This window comes from Balearica regulorum, chromosome 8, assembly GCF_011004875.1.
Source record: "Balearica regulorum gibbericeps isolate bBalReg1 chromosome 8, bBalReg1.pri, whole genome shotgun sequence".
NCBI lineage: Eukaryota > Metazoa > Chordata > Aves > Gruiformes > Gruidae > Balearica > Balearica regulorum.
The window spans coordinates 20,639,326-20,660,653 of NC_046191.1; the positions used below are offsets into that span (position 1 = coordinate 20,639,326).

Here is a 21,328-nt window from a genome sequence, read left to right on the forward strand (position 1 = left end):
CATAGCTTTTAATTGTTCTTTACTAATGTGCATGACATTTTGCTGTTAATCTTTGGCAGAGTTCTTGTTCTTTTTTCTTTGAGCTATATATAGGCAGGATATATTTTTCATTACCTTCACTCCAAGATCCTTCATAAGCTCAGCTTCAAAATTCACTACATCATATGGCAATCGGAACTGGGGAATTTCAGACGTACTAAAATAAATAAAAATGCTTGTGAAATACTTCCAGCTATTAGGAAGAAAGGATTTTTTTATGTGTTAAAAATTCAATACTTATAACACACCTTAGTTAATTTTGACCTATATGAATGGAAATGTGCTGAAGCTCGACCGCTGGCTTTTATAAATTGTTAGTGACAAAACAGCATTATTCACCCAATGGTAAAAATACAGGCCAGAAAGGCAGTACCTCGAGGCCAATCCTGCCCACACTTGTAGGTAACAATTTAAGATATGTTGAAAAGAGCTTCAGCTCCATTCCTTTTGCTCATAAGAATATGCAACACTAAACAAACTTAAGACATTCACTTAACAAAAGATCTCATGGTTACTAAAAGCAAAGATTCTAGCAATCATTCACTAAAGCCATCCAATACGAAAGAATAAAATTTCCCCCACATTTTTTAAAAAAGCGTTGCATATACTATTTTGAGCAATGGTATTTAAAACTGTACATACCCTCCTCCATTTCTACTTCATAAATATTTTATGATCTTTCAGGACGGACAAAGACCATCAGCTCTTAGTCTCAAGTCTGCTTTTTGACATAATGTTTATTAGCTGGTATTTTCTCCTCCTGGGGAAGATTAGGAATGACATCTTCAAGTTCCCAGAATCACAGATCTCCTGTATGGGAAAACTGCAGTGCCAGTGTAGAATCTCAGTTTACATCTACTGGTACAGATTTTTATCTCCCATGAAATGACATCTACTTATGTCAGTTCAAAATCTCTGACATAAAACACATTAGAGATAAACACAGTGAAGTTCTATTTTAGATACTTATGTTCAATGAAGATAAAAAAATCTGAATATGCAGAAAAGTGAAAGTCTCTCCCCAGATATTTCTAAGCTTCAAATGGTCTAATCTGTTTTCAGATTAATTGATCTATAATTTCCATGACAAAGCACTGGCACAAGAGATTCACTGTGGCTTTATTTTACATACTGTTAGTGACCAAACCATCTTTAACATCTAACTTTGATAGGCTAGAAGGATTTTAAGTTGCATCCACTCTAATTATATTGATAAGAAACTGATGTTCCTCATCATTTTTAATACTGCCCTTTTTTCACCTTTCCTGACTGGTGTGCAATGAAAAGTGTTCTAAATATCAGATATGATGAACATGTCATGACAATACCACTTTCATAGGTCATGCTAAGTAAAAAGGTGTCTGAGGCAGAAACTAATGCATCGATATGATTCTGCAACAGAGATTCAATAAAGACATCTCATAAAAAAAGGAAAGTTCTATTTTCTAAGCCAACTATATATTTGCTGAAGGACTGTCATTTCCATGACTCAGAAGAACCCAGAACAGCACTGGCTGTTATGCCACTGTCAGAATTTGTAAACAATTTTTTTGCCCTCATTAAACGTTTATTTACAGTTTTGTGGTATGGAGTATACCCACATATATGTACATATCAATGTACAATGGACATATTTGCATATGCAAATACACACAGTTCTGTGGGGAATTATACAGGCAAATTTATCATTAAAGTAAGCATTTTATGAAAGGCAACTGGTAGATCAATAATTCCGATAGAATTTCTTTCAGCAGCAGACGTCAGTCTCTGACTCTGCAATGGAGACAGAGGGCAAGAAGGAAATGGGGCAGAGGTGCAGGAGGGATGCAGCGGATGGGAACGGTGTCCCACAAATTCAACTCTTCCTCAAATCTGATCCAAGTTAGAGGCGCTTGGACAGGTGCTTTGTGTTTCTCAGTGATCCCAAATTACTTTTGTTCAAGGGATACCCCTTTGGCCTACTGAGAGAAATACGTTGGTATGCTATAAACCAGTGACTTAGCTAGGAGCATGACCAGTGAAGCTTGTTCATGGTCCCTAAGCAAGAGTGTGATCTGCTCATACTCTACTATAAAGCATTAATTTTACACAACTGGTGAAATGTAGGAAAACCTGCCTGTGAATGTGAAAACTTCAGACATGTTCAGACAACCACAGACTTATGCTATGCTTAAATATCACACCACAGGAACTACAATCACTAGTGACCTTTCTTTTGTTGCACTATATTAAAGTTAGCTATGAGGTAACATGTATGTGAAAGAACATCCTAGTTAAAAACTCTTTAAAAAAGGCAGCACAAACTAAAAAAGGGCACAGGCACTGCCCTTCCAAACAGCTGATTCCAAATACAAAATTAATTTGATTTTGTTAGCCATTTACAACAGTTTATGAAGCCTTGAAAACACACCCATCAATAACCTAAACTTGTTAAAAGATGTACTGCAAAGACTTACAAATGCAATAATGGATGATTGCTGCCACAGGCCAGCCTCCCTTCTGTTCCAAGATTAAAATAAAGACAAAGAAATTGATGCCCTTAAACCAGATGTGAAACTTTCTACAATGAATGGAAGTAAAATTTGACCTTGATTGCTGTGTGTTCTTTAAGACTCAAAAGAAAGAAATACGCTTTAAAATGCACTACTTGACCTTTACGGATACTAACAGAACAGGCAAAACTTAGCGTAAGGGTTTTTGCAGTAGAACAAAACAACAGGCTAAGCTTTATTTTAAATTCAACTTAAAACATGAAGAACTGATGCAACTTAAGATCACATTGCTTTAAATATTCAAGCACACAGTAAGCAACGGCAGCACTGTACTGTGAGCAACTGCAGAAAGTATTGTATTGTATTGCTGAGTCCAACCTGAGCCTAACCTGTCACCAAGTAGAGCGTCATTGTTAGAAACATCTCACTATTTCTTACTACTTTACAGCAACAAAACTAATTTTAAAGCTGGTATTTATGAAAATATGTGGTACTCAACAGGTGAATAGGTATTTCATATACTAAATTTGCATTCCTCTATGGCAACCAGTTCAAGACAGCTCCAGAGTTAAATGCCTATGTATTAACATCTTGGTAATTAGTTAGAATACTTCTGAACTTCACTGGGAAAAATACAAGTAATCAGTTCAACTTCTCCAGCATTGATTCTCTACCTTCCAGAGCACTGAATAAGTATTTGACATTATGACATTATGGATCAAATTCATTAACAGTGTCAACTCAATTGATTTCAGTGATGCTGCAATGAGAAACACGAGCGCGTCACCCTTCTTTCTGTTTCTTTTCACTTTGTAAACACTTTAGTGTGAGTACATCTTCAACATGTAAAATTTAATTCTAATTTGAATAGGTTGGTATCCACTAGTCAGTTTCTGAAATATTTTATCTTACACTTAGGTATTCCAACAAACTTATAAGATATGATCTCTGCCACTGTTACAGTCATAAAATCTTCTAGTGTAGAGGACACGACATCATGCAAGTGTTGCATCATGCACGACAGCAGTCAAGTGTTTACCATACAGGAAAACTGCAAACGTACCTTCCTGTTGTTGAACGTTGAGAATTGTAGGGGGTTTATTTCACTCTTATGGTTTACTAAAGCTGCAAGTCTAGGCATACATCATGGATTTATTCATTGTCACCTTTATTAGCATAAGGTAGTTCATGAGACTGATCAGCCTGTAGTTCCCCAGGTCTTCATTTTTTCCCTTTTTAAAAATGGGGTTATGTTTCCCCTTTTCCAGTCAGTGGGAAATTCAGACTGCCACAACTTCTCAAATATGACGGACAGTGGCTTTGCAACTTCATCTGCCAGTTCCCTCAGGACCTATAGATGCATCTCATCAGGTTGCACGGACTTCTGCACCTTCACATTCTTTAAGACAGTCTTGAACCTGATCTTCTCCTACAGTGGGCAGTTCTTCACTCTCCCACTCCCTGCCTTTGCCTTCTGTGACTTGGGTGGTGTAGCTAGAGCACTCGCCAGTGAAGACTGAGGCAAAAATGTTGTTGTGTACCTCAGCCTTTTCCATATTCCACGTAACCAGGTCTCCCATTTCCTTCTGAACAGGGCCCGCATTTTCCCTAGTCTTCCTTTTATCACTGATGTACCTATAAAAGCTTTTCTTGTTGTCTTTGACATCCCTGGCTGCTTCGACAATTTCCCTGTATTCCTCCCAAGCTACCTGTCCTTGCTTCCATGCTCTGTAGGCTTCCTTTTTGTGTTTGAGTTTGTCCAGGAGCTCCTTGTTCATCCATGCAGGCCTCTTGGCGTTTTTGCCTGACTTTGTTGGGATGCATCACTCCTGAGCTTGGAGGAAGTGATCCTTGAATTCTAACCAGCTTTCTTGGGCCCCTGTTCCCTGCAGGGCTTTGTCCCATGGTACTCTACTAAGCAGATCCCTGAAGAGACCAAAGTCTGCTCTCCTGAAGTCCAGGACAGTGAGCTTGCTATGTACCCTCTTCGCTGCCCTAAGGATCTGGAACTCCATCATTTCATAGCCAAGGCTACCCTTGAGCTGCACACTCCCACCAGCCCCTCGTAGTTGGTGAGAACAAGTTCCAGCACAGCACCTCTCCTCATCGGCTCCTCTATCACTTGGAGAAGGAAGTTATAACCAACACAATCCAAGAATCTCCTGGATTGCTTATGCCCTGCTGTGTTGTCCCTCCAACAGATATCGGGGTGGCTGAAGTCCCCCATGAGGACCAGGATTTCTGAACGTGAGGCTGCTCCTATCTGTCTATAGAGGGCCTCATCCGCTCAGTCTTCCTGGTCTGGTGGCCTGTAGCAGACTCCCACTATAGTGTCCCGTGTCCCTGCCCTCCCTTTAATCTTGACACATAAGCTCTTGGTTGGCTCCTCATCCATCCCCAAACAGAAGTCCATGCACTCCAGCTGGTCATTGCCATTGAGGGTGACTTTTCCTCCTTGTCTCCCCTGCCTGTCCTTCATAAAGAGCCTGTATCCTTCCATTCCAACACTCCAGTCATAGGAGCCATCCCACTACTTCTCCATGATGCCATTAGGATTACAGCCCTGCAGGCATGTGCACGTCTCTAACTCCTGTCGTTTATTCCCCACGCTACGTGCATTTGCAGAGGCATTTAAGTTGGGCCCCGATGAAGCTGACTGACTGGCTGGAGTGGCTGGAATTCTTTTGTGCTGCATTTCAGGTGCTCTCCTGCTGACCTGTGATTCTCCCACCTCTGGGCATCTATTGCTGGCACTGACATCAAACTGGTAGAAGAGAGATGGATTGAGGTTCCCCTCCTCCAGCAACTGTAGTTTAAAGCCCTCTTCAGGAGATAGCCATCAGATTTTCAGTTAAAGCTTGCCTGTAACTGTACCTATTTTAACTTGAATGATAAACTATTTAAATAAAAAATAAGTTTTCCAGATCTGAAATTTTCTACTCTCTTCCTTTGGTAAAGGTAGAGGGATCACGTATAAACTGTTTGCACAATACTTTTTACTATGCTTTCTACAATCATTGGAAACAGTGCTCGGTTACTGTTTTTTACCTTAAGCCACCAACGTACTCCTGCTTTTCAAATATGGTGATGTTAGAATAGCCCAATCGAGCTAAAAAGGAAGCACAACTTAAACTTGCAGGTCCTGCACCAAGAAGAGCTATCTTCACATGATAGGCTTCAGGCATATCTTCTAGAGCAGGTAAGGAAGGGTTTCTGATCTGAGGAATATTCATAGCTTTGAACACCTGAAAAGAAATACATTCCACAGGTTACATATGTTAAATTCCATCCTTAAATTTTATTATGAATAACATGATGGAAGCTTCTGCTATAGTACTGTCACATATCATTGAGGTATTATCGAGGATTGCATCATAACATTATAGGGATTCCCAAATGACACGATGCATGCATTTGTGAGGGATGTTGTAGTTGCAGGGTTTGGTCCTTCTATGGTTCTTTTTGTCTTAAAAATGTCTGAAGTCAGATCTTTCACCACTGTAAAGTTTACAGAGAAGACAGAACCAGACTACCAGTAACAGACTAGTAATACAAAGTCAACCAGATGGCAGACAATCTCTGTAACACCAAAAATTTCCTTCCAAACAACGTTCAGACTATTGCTATTACTAGAAAAGTATTTCTGTGAATAACACAAAGGATTGAAATGCCAGTGAAGAGGCTTTGCTTCTTCAAGAGACATCTTGTGTGATCCTGGATAAATCACTTATGGCTTGACTTTTTAGAGGTGGCAGGTAACCAACCTTAGGAGGTTTTGAAACTTTTTTTAGGAACTGCCCCTAGTCTTCAGTGCTATATTTTCAAAGGTAACCGATGCTTTAAATGTGTCCTCTTAGATAATTCTAATAGGACTTCATGTTAGTTGGTCATCTGTTTCAGATGTTCTCCACTTTTTAATCAGGTATCCAAAAGTTCTAGGCATACCTGAAAGTTAGACTGTTCTCCCTATGCCTCATTTCTTCACCTGTAAAATGGTGATGATCTGCTCCATTCTATCTTGACTACTAAAAGTACTTTGGGACAGTCTCTGACCACTATTACATATTTATACACAACGCAGCACAATGGGCTCCTAGCCTAGTTGCAATGTCACACAGTTTATTTCAGATTTGCATTAAATCACCTGTTTGTTCAGGCACACAGGTAAGAGGTTAAGGAAAAAATATTCTAAGAAATATTCTGCCATGGGAGAAATATTCTGCTAAGGCAGAAATATTCACTGAGCTAGACTTCAATGTCCTCTGCATTTACATACATTGGGGGGAAAGGAATGGAGTCTCTATCTTGTACAACCTATAAATGGAAAGAATAGACCCACAGTCCTTGCAGGCTGCTAAAGATTATGAGCATGGAAGAGCATAGTTACATCTTCATTTTATTTTAGGCATTAGAGGGGAAATATTTAACCCAAGGAGTATATCTTTGCAAAAGTACAATATTATACCAAAAGGACACAAGAGTTCATTGCATTGGGATTCTCAGTCATATCACAAACACTTCAAGACTGCACCTCAAAAACTACCAGAAGACAACATTGCTCCCCATCTGTTTCAATGCAGAAATGTATTCCATAAGTACTAACTAGTCCTCTAAAATACATACATTGCCATTTGTCTTAATAAATACCATATTTAAGCTATTCAACAAGTTTACGAGCAGTTTTTACTTTCCTTAGAACTCAAGAAGCAAAGGTTTTTCAAGTTAAACTTTGGCAATTCTACTTGTGAATAGAATTTTTCATTTAAATTTTGAATCAATGTTCATTTTCTTCATGCACACTTGAGCACTCATGCTAGGTAAACCAATGATTAGTTCCTTCCCCCTCTAAAATTTCTGTGTCAAATTTCCCCAGTCTTTATAAATTGACATAGCATTTTAACAAACTGCAAGAAGCAAGAGACAGATAATTGTTTTAAAAAAAGAATCATTTAAACCTGACAATTCATACAATATGGGAAGGTTTAATGTGGTTATTAATGGATTTCACAGGCTGAAAAGCTTATATTGTACTGTGAAACTAGACTGTGATAACCAAAATGCAATAGGATATTTCTAAAACGTCTGCTTTGTTACATTCACACAGAAATGGCTTCAATGATACCAAATTTCCATCACAGTCTCATGCAGTTGCTTTTGAAGGCTACTCAGTAATACAGATCATATAACTTGCATATTTAAAGTGTATATTGAACACTATGAATATGCATATGTTTAATAAATTTATCACTAAATTTACTTTATTGTTAACATAATTATTGTTACATTTATTATTGAATAGTCATATCCATCAACTAAATTTTATACTAAAGTGCCGCACTACTGCAGTGCAGTGTTAAGCTTCAGAAACGAAGCACTCATGCAGGAAATCCTAGTAGTTCAGGCTGAATGGTCAACTCTAATTCTGCCTATTTACAAATAGGGTGAAACTGTCTTTATGCAGCACAGCCAGCTTGTGCGGCGATATCTTGCCATCTGGAATTCAGTGGCAGTTTTGCATATTAAGGCTGGCAGGGTAACTGTGTGAAAATAGCAAACTGCTTCAATGCATTTCAAAAGATTTTCACTCACCTCATGGTGAAGTTTCCCTACACTGTAATTCACCTAATTAAATATCAATGAATTCTTCTGTACAAATCCTTTGGCGTGCAGAGATGACTACCTTGCAAGCAAGCGTTCAATGCCACGTTACACGCAACTGTCCTCTCCAATTTTCACCTGCTCAGACTGTGGTCAGGATGCAAGTAAAGTTTAATACTACTGCCTTTCCTGTCCACCTTCCCTTCAAAAAGATGATCTCATTTTTTGTTTGGATAGAGTTTTTCTTTTGTTTTGCAGTGCTTTTTAACCAAGACCCATTCGAGAAAATGAGACCCAATAATGAATTTTAAAGCTGAATCTCTCACCCATCATCCCCATGTCTGCCTTTCCCTCTGTCTCATCCACAAACAACAGAGATTAGATAGATTATCAACAGACATTAATAACACTGGGCATTTATTCTTTAACTTTTTACCAAATACTGTACAACCATCATTACTTCACCATCCATGGCCTATTCAAACTAAACCCACACAGGTTCCGTCCACTTTTTATGCTTCATGTCCATTAGGGTCCATGGAATGGATACCCCAGTTTATAAAAAAGATTATGGAGACTTTGTCCTCAAGTGAGAGACAACTGGAGCAAACCAAAACAGCCAATCTATTCCGCTAAAGTTCCAACAACTGAAACAAATTGTCTCTTGATTCAGACATTTATAACATTACGGTTTCCCTTTTTGCGTGACTTCAACGTGTAAAGGTGTGAGCGCACTTGCTCAATGTTCTCTCCAGTGTGAAATAAGGGTGTGTGTGTGGGGGGTGGTGGTGGTGGTGTCTCTCCTGTTTGTTTGAAATCTCTCTGTTTATTTCCCTTGTAAATCAGACCTCTTTTCACTGCAGTGGGGTTGGTTCTTGTTCCAAGCCATTCAATATACTCAAAGAGCATAGTTCCAGGCACTGTATGCAAACACAAATTTGTATTAAGGTTCCACAATATTTCCTGCTTAAGCAAACTACAGTGGTTTCAATTGCTGAGCAGCTGATTCAAGTTTAATTTTCCTGGAAAGTTTTAGCCAACCCACTTTAGCTGTTTTTCAGAATGCAGACAGGGAAAAGCTTATTGTTCTCCTTCCTCATGTAATATAATTCTGGTTCTTTTCTTCACCACATGACTCTAGTATTAGCTTGTTTTGATAAAAAGATGTGACATTTGCAGAGAGTGGCAGGTGACTCAGAGTAAATGCATTTTGCTAACCTGATTAAAATTGTTTTATGGCATAGTAAGCATGATTTAAATGAATCTAAAACATTTAAAATCATTAGAGCAGGTTAAAACTGTTATTCAGAATCATTATCTCAATTGTTATGTAAATGAAAGTAACTCACTTCAGTCACTTTTGAGTTTTCTGATCAGAATTCTTCTAAGAGGACTATACTGTAGATACCCTTCTCCACCTATTTGCAGACTTCAAATATGGTCAGACAGTTTTACTCTAATTCACCTTTATTTAAAATTCTCTTTGGACTATGACAAAGAATGTGTTAAAACAGTAAATAGACTGAAAGTTTAACCTCAATGATAAAATGTAAAGAAGCCTCTGCCTAATCCTATGAAACAAGATAGCCTGCTAAAAAGCGTATTTGGTAGTCTCCGAGACATACAGAGAAGGTCACATTTCTTAAGTAAAAAGTACACCTGTTCAATCTCTCATCTTCATCACAAAACCTTCATCAACAGAAAAATGCTGAAATACAAAAAAAATGGGGAAAATGCAGCAGTGGGAAAATTTAATCTTTTAGTAACATAAGTTTTGACTTCATAACTAAATCCTTTATATTCTTGAGGCATAATGCTTGCTTCCTTGCTTAAAAGTCTTTAGAAGTAAGTTTGTCAGTCAGGTTTGCCATTGAATATCCTTCACTAAGACAATGAGATACCAAACAGCTTCTGATGCAGACATTAGCATCTAGCTGGTATTTATGTTAGGTTGAAACAGTATATTCTGAATTGTTATCAGATTTTGCTAGTGCACAGAAAGAAAAATACAGGCAATGAAATCAGTAACATTTAGGAACTGATTGTGTTAGTTTCACACTTTCCCACTGGTTTCCATGGATATTTATCTGTAGGCTGGTTTACATTAATATGGGGCAGTTGAATATTTAAAGCAGAAAATAATATTCTGCACAGATTTTAATAAAAAATGAAGCAAACTGCATGCTCAGTAATCTTCCTGAAGTAGTCAAATTACATGATCACATAATTAATTTCATTTGATAGCAGTGGATAGCACAGGATGTACAGGAAGTGGTTTTTCCACAAACGTGAGCTAGTTATGAAAACTTCTTGATCCTCCCCCAACAAGTTAACAGCTATAATTGAAATACTGCAAACTTTTATGCAAGTGAGTGTTGACAAAACTAGCGCCTACAGCATCTCATTAAAGACTTTTCAAACCTACATAAGAACTATACATTAATATTATCCCAGCCCCAAGAAAAACCCATGGATCTGAAACTTTGCAGAGTCCATACCTCAACATTTCATGAATCCCACTACTAAAAAGGACATAGCAACATTCATGTAAATGCCTTAAAAAAACAAAGAACATTTAATGTCTGTAAAACATGCTGTTGAGAAGTTTATATAACTTGTCCAAATAGCAAGTCTTTCAGCATTGGCCTGAGAAATCAGAATTCCTCAGATTCATCCCCTGAACTATTGTAGAAGGCTACACCATCCCCTTCAGACGAGCATAAAATTTTATAATTGATTATTATAGATTTCAACATGACATAAAAAGAGAAAATAAGACGTGTTAAAATAAAAACTAATACTGAAAAAGAGTTTTCTTTCTGTTTGTCCCGCTGTCTTGGCTCCCAGAACAATCCTCCTCTGCTGATGCAGCACGCCCACCCGAGCTGGCAACAGTGAGGGGCCCGGGCAGACAGCCCAAGGCTGTCCAACTGCAGGAGCTGCAGCTCCAGGAGAACCACCTTCTCCCCACACTATGTTAAGACTGATCAGAGCTGCCAATATGCAACTAAAAGAGGGACCGTGAGCCCGAGGGCGCAGAGCACCTCTCTGTGGCAATCCCTCTGGGCAGCCGTTGCTTGCTTGCACACGGTGGGCTGGGGGAGAAGGGAGATTCAGCACTCAGAGCAGGACCCCCAGCACAGCCCACCTCCCAGGCCAGGCGCTCTGTTGAGATGCCCCTAGGTTAACAGCAGGTAAGCTCATACAATAGATATTTAGGGGAAAAAAAAAAAACATATCGAGTTTCCTTTTCCAATTTCCTTTTGCTGCAACAGCAGCCAGAATATATCTCCATGGAGGAAAAAATCACCAGAACTGTAGCTGACACAAGAGTCACAGTACTAAATGATCTAGTATTTAAATCTAGTATGCAGCGATTAAAATAAAAAGCATTTTCTATTTAGCTTGTGCTGCTCCATTCAGAATGATTAACTAGAAACACAGAAGACCCTTTAGATTCAGTAACATTTATCCAGAAATGTAAGATTTTGAGGGCTCCTTACTAATACTACAACAGACAACGTAATAGATCATGCTTCTTTTTTTACTGCAAGCTTACAAACTTGTTCTTGAGTAACCAGTAATTTTAGTTTATTTTGTGAGACTGACAGTCATATAGCTCATGCCTGTGTGTATTGTCACTGCAATCTCGCTATATTTTCACTGAACTTGTGTTCCAAACCCAGAGATGTTTCCTGATTTTAAAGTACTTGGGCAAAGGAGACAAAGACATTAATATAATTTTGACCTGTGCAGTAGCAGGTGTAACCTGCGCTTGACACTCATCATTTATAATAGTGAGCTTTTACTCCATGTTATTCTCTAGATGCAACAGTTACCGTGGTAACTGCATCCCAGTATACACATTCTACATCACAAATACAAACGGACATTTCCCTTTTTTCCACTCGAACATTTAATTGTCAAAATCCACATTTTTTCAGACTGGATTACAGTTCACTTTGAGAATGAACCTAACACATAAAAAACTATATGGAAGGGTAGAAGGAAAATGCAGGAGGCATGAGGTGCCATTTTTTTTGTTCTACCATATGCAAGACAAATATTTCACAATTAGGGAGTTTTATCTGTAGTATGAACAGATGATCAGTCATTGTTCAGAAGCACAAAGGGGCATACGTCATACCCATATATTTTCCATTTTAAACCCACATTCCTGCTTTACTGCAATTTTATCTTTTATCTCAGCTAGCAGTTGTGCCTTTTTATTATCACTCACTCTTGTAATGCATCAAGTGTATGATCCTCAGACTAATTCCAAGGAAAAAAAGTCTAAAACTGGCTTTACACACAATGGAGTTTTCAGTAAATAAGCCCCTGTGGGACAAACTATTACACAGTGCATGAGAATTGCCATGCAGCTCTCATTAAGAGTAACACGTTGCACGCCTAAATTACACAATTTGCAAAGTTACTCGTATAGGTAAAGCTGTGAACACACTTCATTTGCAGTATCTGGGCAAATTTGTGTATGAGCAGTAGTAGCTTATGATTTTCTTCAGTATTTTAATCTATATTTTTTATAATGATTGTTACTTGGAAGCACTCACACCATTGTATTCTTTTCATCTGTACATACTTTCATAGTAAAATTTAACTGAATGAAAGCTAAAAAAGTATTAATTACAAAAGTAATTGCCTATTATTACTAATTATGAGCACAATACATAAAAATTCTTTGTTAAACAGCAGTAAGTCTAAAGGTTATTAACAACTAATTTTAGCATTTTAGGATACTATAAAAATATTAAGGATAATAAAATTTACTGAAAAGTTATTTTTGTTAGAGTGCTAAATAGAACTGCATAACAATTTTATTTTGTTAGAACTCTTGACGCTAATATCACTTTAAACAAACTTGAAACATTAGGAGCAAAACCATTCTGAGCTATTCATCCTTTCTGCAGTTTCCATATCAATCATGATGCTAGCACTGAGCTTTTTTAATAGATTTCTAAAGATTTTTGAAGAAAAATGGCAGATATTTAGTGTTATCTATCAAGTCATAATCCCTCTCGATTAATCATAGCATTAGGGCTAAAAGGAGACACTAACCAAGTTTTAACAGATATTACTTGCATTTGGTTCCTAAACACTAATATTTCACCATTGTATTTATCATCTACTTGACAACTGTTTAATCTTTTTTTAAGAAAAAAAAAAGTCTTCTACTTTGCAACAAATATTAAGTTTTTACATATAAGGAATAAAGGCCATAAGAAGAAAAGCTAATAAAATTGCCTCTTGACTGATAAAACCTAACTATTGAACGTATGTTCAGTGTGTCTAACCTCACCCTGTAAATGAGAATTTTGGTTTAATGGTGCTGATTCTTATGCGTGTATGTTCAAATCTCAAGAAAATCGAAGTGGATAGCTACTTAAATGACAGAGGGGAGAGAAGGTTCAACAACAGCCAGCAGAAAAATTTAGCAGGTGCTCCAGAAGCTTCACAAGTCTCCTGAAGAGAAGAAAGGAGGGATACAAACAGATAAAAGGAGAAGAACTGCAGCAGGTAGCAACGTTTGCTCATCGAATCATGACCCACAGCCATTGAGAAGGGGGTGTGAAGTCTATGAATGACAGAAGAGGAAAAAAATTGGCCCTACAGACTTATCATCTGTTACTTCCAGATTGATTCACATTTCTATTTTGGTCTGTCCTACAAACTTTTTTTTCCACAGGCTTTGTAAAGGTGACTGGAATTTCATCGTATGTTTGTAAATATGATCAGCCAAAAGGCTCGAGATACAGAAGAAAGATATGCTCATTAGTTAAGGGCTCTATAGAAATGTTAATGCAAATTAACACATGCATGTGCCTTTTTTTATACAGCCACAACTTCCTCACTTCTACGGAGACCAAAATCACAATTTTCACCCAAAGATACTTCACACAGATCACAGGAGGCACCAGCTGAGACCATGAGTTTGGTAGAAATTCTCCATGCCCTCAAAGGAAGTTAACAACTAAGCAGTAGCCTCCATCTTTCTTCAAATGGAAACTGGAGGATTGAAAGTATACAGTCACAAATAATGCACATGCGCCTGAACAGAAACCCTTGAGATCTCCTAAAATCTAGCAGCAAGTAACAAACTTGGCTTCAGTAGCCAAAATATACACACACTTTTATGAACGAATTTACACATACATATTTTGTGTGTGCATCTGTATCCATCTAGATAGATGCACACAGACATATACTTCAGGTCAACCTGAACCTACTTTTTTTACTTAGTTTGGGCAAAACAGGACAGTAAAAGGTCTAAATCACCTGAAATTTTTCCTTTGCCTCAAAGCTAGTACAAATGCACATTAATTCTGCTATAGGATCCACCTATGCCCAGAACAGTTCTACATGTCCTTAAACATGCAGTTATAGATACAGGTGCACTTGATCTTTTTCCTTATGCAGCCTACTTCAGTAACATCCACAATTTCACCTAGCTTAGATAAATCTTTCATTATAAAACACGTTGTCTCAGCTACTAGTGTTTCAAAAGAAACACTTTGTATCTTGTTCACAAATAATGTTCCTTATGCTCCTATAAAGTACTGCATTATGAAAGCATTTCTAAGCTTCTGAATGTGCTCTAAGAAAAAGAATAATTATTCTAACTTCCTACGCCTTTATTTTATTAGTACCAACTTTTTTTTAAACAAATCATTAACAAAGGCAACCACTTAGACAATACTCATTGGTACATACAAAGAATTTCATACGTTTGCAAGTCCTACCTACCTCAGTAGCAAACTGCTGCAATCCACCAATATTAATTGGTCCCTCCTCAGTGGCATACAAATTGCAGCCACCAACACAGAGATCTGATGTTGGACACACCATTCCACATGTCAGGCCAAGTGGATTGTCAGAAAGAATCATTTTGGCAGCTCCATAGTAGTTCTGAAGGAAAGAAAAAAAAAAGTGTCACATACCAAGGAAGCAAAAATTCAAGAGAAAATACAAAATACTTTTTCTTTAACTGGCTAGTAGAATAATATATAAATACATTAAATAACATTGACATTATTTAAATGTACCAACAGGTTATACAGCATTATGTCAAAGAAACTGGAAAGAAAGTCAGCAAAATTGTTCATTATGCAAACACAAAGCTTTCCTTTTCAGCTTGCAAAATAGTTAAAGGATCTTCAGTCTGAGGTGGCTGTAGGATTTTTAGTGGCTTACCAAATCTATGTTTGAAAACTACCGTGCCTGCACAATGTACTTGTAAATACTTTCTCCATTTCTAGGTCAATTGGGCAGTAGCTGAGTTCACAGAATCATAGAATGGTTTAGGTTGGAAGGGACCTCAAAGATCACCTAGTCGCAACCCCCCTGCTGCGGGCAGGGACACCCTCCACTAGACCAGGTTGCCCAAAGCCCCATCCAACCTGGCCTTGAACACTTCCAGGGAGGGGGCATCCACAGCTTCTCTGGGCAACCTGGTCCAGTGCCTCATCACCCTCACAGTAAAGAATTTCTTCCTAACATCTAATCTAAATCTACCGTCCTTCAGCTTAAACCCATTACCCCTTGTCCTATCACTCCATGCCCTTGCAAACAGTCCCTTTCCTTGTAGGCCCCTTTAGGTACTGGAAGGCTGCTCTAAGGTCTCCTCAGAGCCTTCTCTTCTCCAGGCTGAACAACCACAACTCTCTGGGCCTGTCTTCACAGGAGAGGTGCTCCAACCTTCTGATATCTTCATGGCCCTCCTCTGTACTCACTCCAACAAGTTGCAACCCTTGTGGGAGGTCTGACCAGATTATCATTTCTTTATGACACAGGGACTGAAAAGCTGATTTTACACATCTGCGCACACTTTCTCTGCGGATATGCCTGTCCTTCACACCAGATCAGTGCCAATTGTCCCAGACCCACGATGAGAAGAGGAGGTTTCGTACGTAGCTACCTGTAAGATAATACTCTGCTGAATTCTTTTTTGAACTCTTTTTTCCTCAGCCACATACCAATCAGGGCACTTATTTTCTTGTTTCCCTAAATAGCAAACCAGGGAACTGATTAAACAACTTACGTACAATTCACAACTTCACAGATTCTCAATATTCAGTGCACGTCTTCAGAAAAGGAACAGTTTCCCAATATATGACAGCTAGCAAGATTTCTTTCCATAATAAAAATCTAAGGAATGGACATTAGCAAGCTCCCAGTGCCTGATGTCGTGAGAAGACAACCCTTGGTTGTTTTTTTTAGACTGGAAAATTCCCTTGAGAGGGAACATCAGAGGAAATGCCAGGAGTGAACTGAAGTCTCATCTAGAGGGGGAGAACTACTGATAGTAGTTCTGCATTTACATTACATTTATATTAATGAAACTATGGTGCAACTAAAGCAAACAATTTACATCCTGTCTTTTCTTCTGTATAGTCAATATAGAAGTTTACTTAATTGTAGACTCTAGTTATTTCTTCATTTTACCACTCCTCCCACCCACTCTAAAAGCCCCACCAAAGAAAATCCATGAAGATGGGTTAATGCCAGAGTTTCCTTTAGGGCCAGAAGACAATACAGTGCCCTTTAGAATTAGCACACAGCTAAGGTTCCACGAAAGTTTCTTCACTAAGAAATAATGCTGGGATCTCATTCCAACTTTCTCCAAACGAGCAATAACTGAGAGATTAAAAAACAATGTCTCCTTCCTCTTCCATATTCCAATCTTCAATAATCATCACTAACTTGAAACTGTTTGTTATAACATATATCTTTATGTCTCTGTCCCCGGACAGCTGACTCAGAACAGCCAGAATATGTAGCATTCAAACGACGCAAAGTACTCAGTCACAGCAGACCCTGTGCAATGCCCGTGACTGTCAAGTAGGCTAATGTACACAGAAGTATTTATTCAAAGTGAACACTAGGCCACACAGAGCAAGAATCCAGTTATGAATAAAAACAGCAGTGTCAAGATCTGACAGTATAACTAACAATGGGTAACAAGACTTTGGTTTGGGAGGTTCATATTCACTAAAGGCACATTAAAAGTCTGAACATAAAAATCTTAAAGTTAAACCAGATGCTATAGACACAGCTAGAGATTCCCAAGAGAATGCCAAAGTTTAAGAAATGTATTTGTAGATGTAACAGGACCTTTTGCTACAGGCGCCGGTCTACTGCACAGCATGAGCCCCTGGTCCATCACCTGGAAACACAAACCAGCGACCTGGGTGTATCTTCACAGGATTTTCTTAGATGCTATTAAAATCCATTGAAATTCTAATCCTGGCCAAACAGATAATCCTTTTACGCAACTGTTATTGAACTTTCAACCATTTTGCCTGTGGTGACCGGTAAGGCACTTTATCATCCCCAATTCTCATTTACTCCAACGTAAAGGAGGATTAGCTAAACAGAAATGTACTCCAGCCCTCTGATCAGCTTCGTGGCCCTCCTCTGGACTCTCTCCAACAGCTCCATGTCTCTCTTGTACTGCATCCAGTACTCCAGGTGGGGTCTCACAAGAGTGGAGTAGAGGGGCAGGATCACCTCCCTCGACCTGCTGGTCACACCTCTTTTGATGCAGCCCAGGACACGGTTGGCTTTCTGGGCTGCAAGCGCATGCTGCCGGCTCATGTTGAGCTTCTCATCAATCAATACCCCCAAGTCCTTCTCCTTGGGGCTGCTTTCAGTCCATTCCTCACCCAGCCTATAGTCATGCTTGGGATTGCGCCGACCCACGTGCAGGACCTTGCACTTGGCCTTGGTGAACTTCATGCGGTTCGCACGGGCCCACCTCTCCAGCCTGTCAAGGTCCCTCTGGATGGCATCCCTTCCATCCAGCGTGTCCACCACACCACACAGCTTGGTGTTGTCGGCAAACTTGCTGAGGGTGCACTCAATCCCACTGTCCATGTTGCCGACAAAGACGTTGAACAGTGCAGGTCCCAGTACTGACCCCTGAGGGACGCCACTCATCACCGTTCTCCACTTGGACATTGAGCCGTTGACCACAACTCTTTGAGTGCGACCATCCAGTCAATTCCTTATCCACCGAGTGGTCCATCCATTGAATCCATGTCTCTCCAACTTAGAGACAAGGATGTCGTGTGGGACAGTGTCAAATGCCTTGCACAAGTCCCGTTAGATGACGTCGGTTGCCCTTCCCTTGTCCACCAATGCTGTAACCCCATCATAGAAAGCTACCAAATTCGTCAGGCAAGATTTGTCCTTAGTGAAGCCATGTTGGCTGTCACCAATCACCTCCTTATTTTCCATGTGCCTGAGCATAGTCTCCAGGAGGGTCTGCTCCATAATCTTGCCAGGCACGGAGGTGAGACTGACCGGCCTGTAGTTCCCTGGGTCTTCCTTTTTACCCTTCTTAAAAATGGGGGTTATGTTCCCCCTCTTCCAGGCAGCGGGAACTTCGCCGGACTGCCAGGACTTCTCAAATATGATGGAGAGTAGCCTGGCCACTTCATCCGCCAGTTCCGTCAAGACCCACGGATGCAACTCATCAGGTCCCATGGTCTTGTGCACCTTCAGGTTCCTTAGAAATTCTCAAACCTGATCTTCTCCTACAGTGGGCTCTTCTGCATTCTCCCAGTCCCTGCCTTCTGTGACCTGGGCAGTGTGGCTCAAGCATTTGCCAGTGAAGACTGAGGCAAGGAAGTCGCTGAGTACCTCAGCCTTCTCCATATCCTGGGTAACCATGTCACCCGTTTCATTCCGGAGGGGACCCATATTTTCCCTCGTCCTCCTTTTATCACTAACATGTTACCATGCTGAATATTAAAACTGTATCAAAGAGTATATATTTTCTAATCTTAACACCTGAAATAAGTTTTAATGATAAAAGACAGTCACACCTGAAGTCCAAAGTGTTCCACTTATCTTTGGGAGCAGCAGGGCAAGTCTTCTGCACTGCTTTACTAATGTGCTCCAACTGTGCTAAAGTGGACACCTCTAAAGAGGAAAAAGAAGTACAGATTCAGTGCTGGCTTGGTTTCCCTGTCTGACAACAAAAAGTCACTCTGTGTCAATTTTACTATTGGTAAACTTATAACATACTCACAGCAGAGCTGCAGTTCCCTGACTCTCCTCTTTCACCTTCCAGAACACCAGCATAATCACTGTTGCCATGCCCACTGATACCACCCACTACCAGAGAAAGGATATGGCCATGTGCTGCTACCATGACTCAAACCCATCTCAACCTTCCTCACACCCAGGGCACAATCCAGCACAAAGACTGGGCTGTGGGCAGGACTTCAGGAGCTCTGAGTTGCTTCATCTCTTTGTCCTTCGATTCTATTTAATTGTTTATCCTGCCTTTTACTGTGTTGATTTTTTTATCTAATGTATTGAACATGATTAGAAAAATGTTTTCCAATACTTGACAAAAACTGGCAGGGAAATACAGTATAGTCTAGTAAGTTATGCTAAGTGGTGTTACACAAATCGTGTTACAAAACTGCAAACCACTGTGTTACTACAGTAATAAATGAGATTTTGTAGTAAAAGTATAGCATCTTAAATGTTTAGTTACACGAACACTTTGTGGTTACATAACTTTTTTTTTTTAAGCTGAAAATATGTATTAATGACCATTACATTTACCAGTGACATTAAAGGTAGAAAATTCGGACTATTCACATTTTATAAGAAAATTATTGATTGCTTTTATTTCACAAAACCAGGGAGTAGTAGGCTTCACACAAAATAGACATGGGATGCAGACTTGGCAAGTTGGTAACTACACACCACATGTTGTACTTGAGAAAGGATTAGAATTAAAGGGAGGCTGGCTTCACTAAAATGACAGAGCTACTCCAGGGCATAGAAGGATGCAAGCTACCTTAACAGTTTGGAGTAATTTTTTTAGATGCTGAAATAATAAGATGACTCAGTTGGCTAGTTTCTTACAGACATCACAGAGGAAGCAAGTCTAAAACTAGAATGTTTCTGAATTTTTTTTAGGAGATAAATGTCTGCTCATGCCTTTGTTCATAGAATCTTTTTTCCTGTACACTTCCATACAAATAAATTAATCTAACTGGATAGGATGTTTTGTGGTTTCCTACATCAAAATGTCAATAAATACTACATTGCTAACACAGCGAACAAAAACAAGCCTTAAACAGACATCAATAATCAGTGGAAACCAGGCAGAGGAGGATCTCCACATGTATCATTTGGAAGCATTATATAATTTGCATGCAAATGAGACTGTTTTTTACTTGAAAAAAAAGCCTATTAAAACACATAGGATCAATACTGAGAGACCAGAAGAAATTGCATTTACTATCAGGAAATGCTTATAGCATCTTTCCTTTCAATTCACTTCAAGAGCTTTTTATATAAATTCATTATGCATCAGGGTGTTTTGATATTGCTGTTTTCTCAAAAACAACGAAGACTATGCATTATTATGCTTTGTATAATAAAAATGAATACACTGACTTCATCAGGATTTTGGGACAAAGTGAATACTTTAAAAGAAAAGAAGAAAAAAAGTGGTAATTTCCTTTTCATCTAGGTTTAGTTTAAAAAAAGGGAGACATAGCAAAAAATATGGAATAATATCACCTCCTCCTATCCTAGTTCATGCTCTATGATGGCTTTAAAATTTACTCAAGATGTATTGGATTAAAATATTTTCACATACCGAAGAGCCACTATTTAAAGTACGTTGTTATATAAGTAGCATTTTTCACATTGACACACACTAGTTCGAATATAACAAGAAACACCCCCAGTCTGTCAGCCCCCCCAAATATCTTCCGAAGAAGAATGAACAAAACATAACAGCAACTTATCAAATCATACATATTCTATATTATAATGCTGATGATTTTTAATCAATCCAGAAATCTTTCACATCATTTGACTTGTGTCATCATAACAGGACTGTAATTTCACACAGTGTCACTATCTTTTTATGAAAAAGAACGGAAGAAATATCTTGTACTGTCATTTTGTCCTTTGTAGTCTAGAATGTGAGAGATTCCTTAATTGACATAGTGTCATTGCAAAAGTCTATTCTACATAATTACACTATGGCAACTGAAACCAGCTGTCAGCCATTCCATTACACTAAGTACAAACAGACATCTCAAGAAAAGTCACTGTTTCAAGTGCATCAATTTAACACCATTACTACTTTTTCCTTTAAATTTTTTTTGTATTTAGTGACCTGAAATACACAAAGATTAACAGAGAAA

At 38.8% G+C, this 21,328-nt stretch overlaps 1 protein-coding gene across 1 annotated transcript in view; it reads right to left on the minus strand.

Annotated features, from left to right (window-relative positions):
• The window catches only part of DPYD (dihydropyrimidine dehydrogenase), a 361,699-nt gene that overhangs the window by 235,977 nt on the left and 104,394 nt on the right, over positions 1–21,328 (minus strand). The window contains 3 exon segments of the mRNA XM_075759993.1: positions 115–196; positions 5,580–5,776; positions 14,892–15,053. Coding sequence (XP_075616108.1) covers positions 115–196; positions 5,580–5,776; positions 14,892–15,053 — 441 coding nt within the window.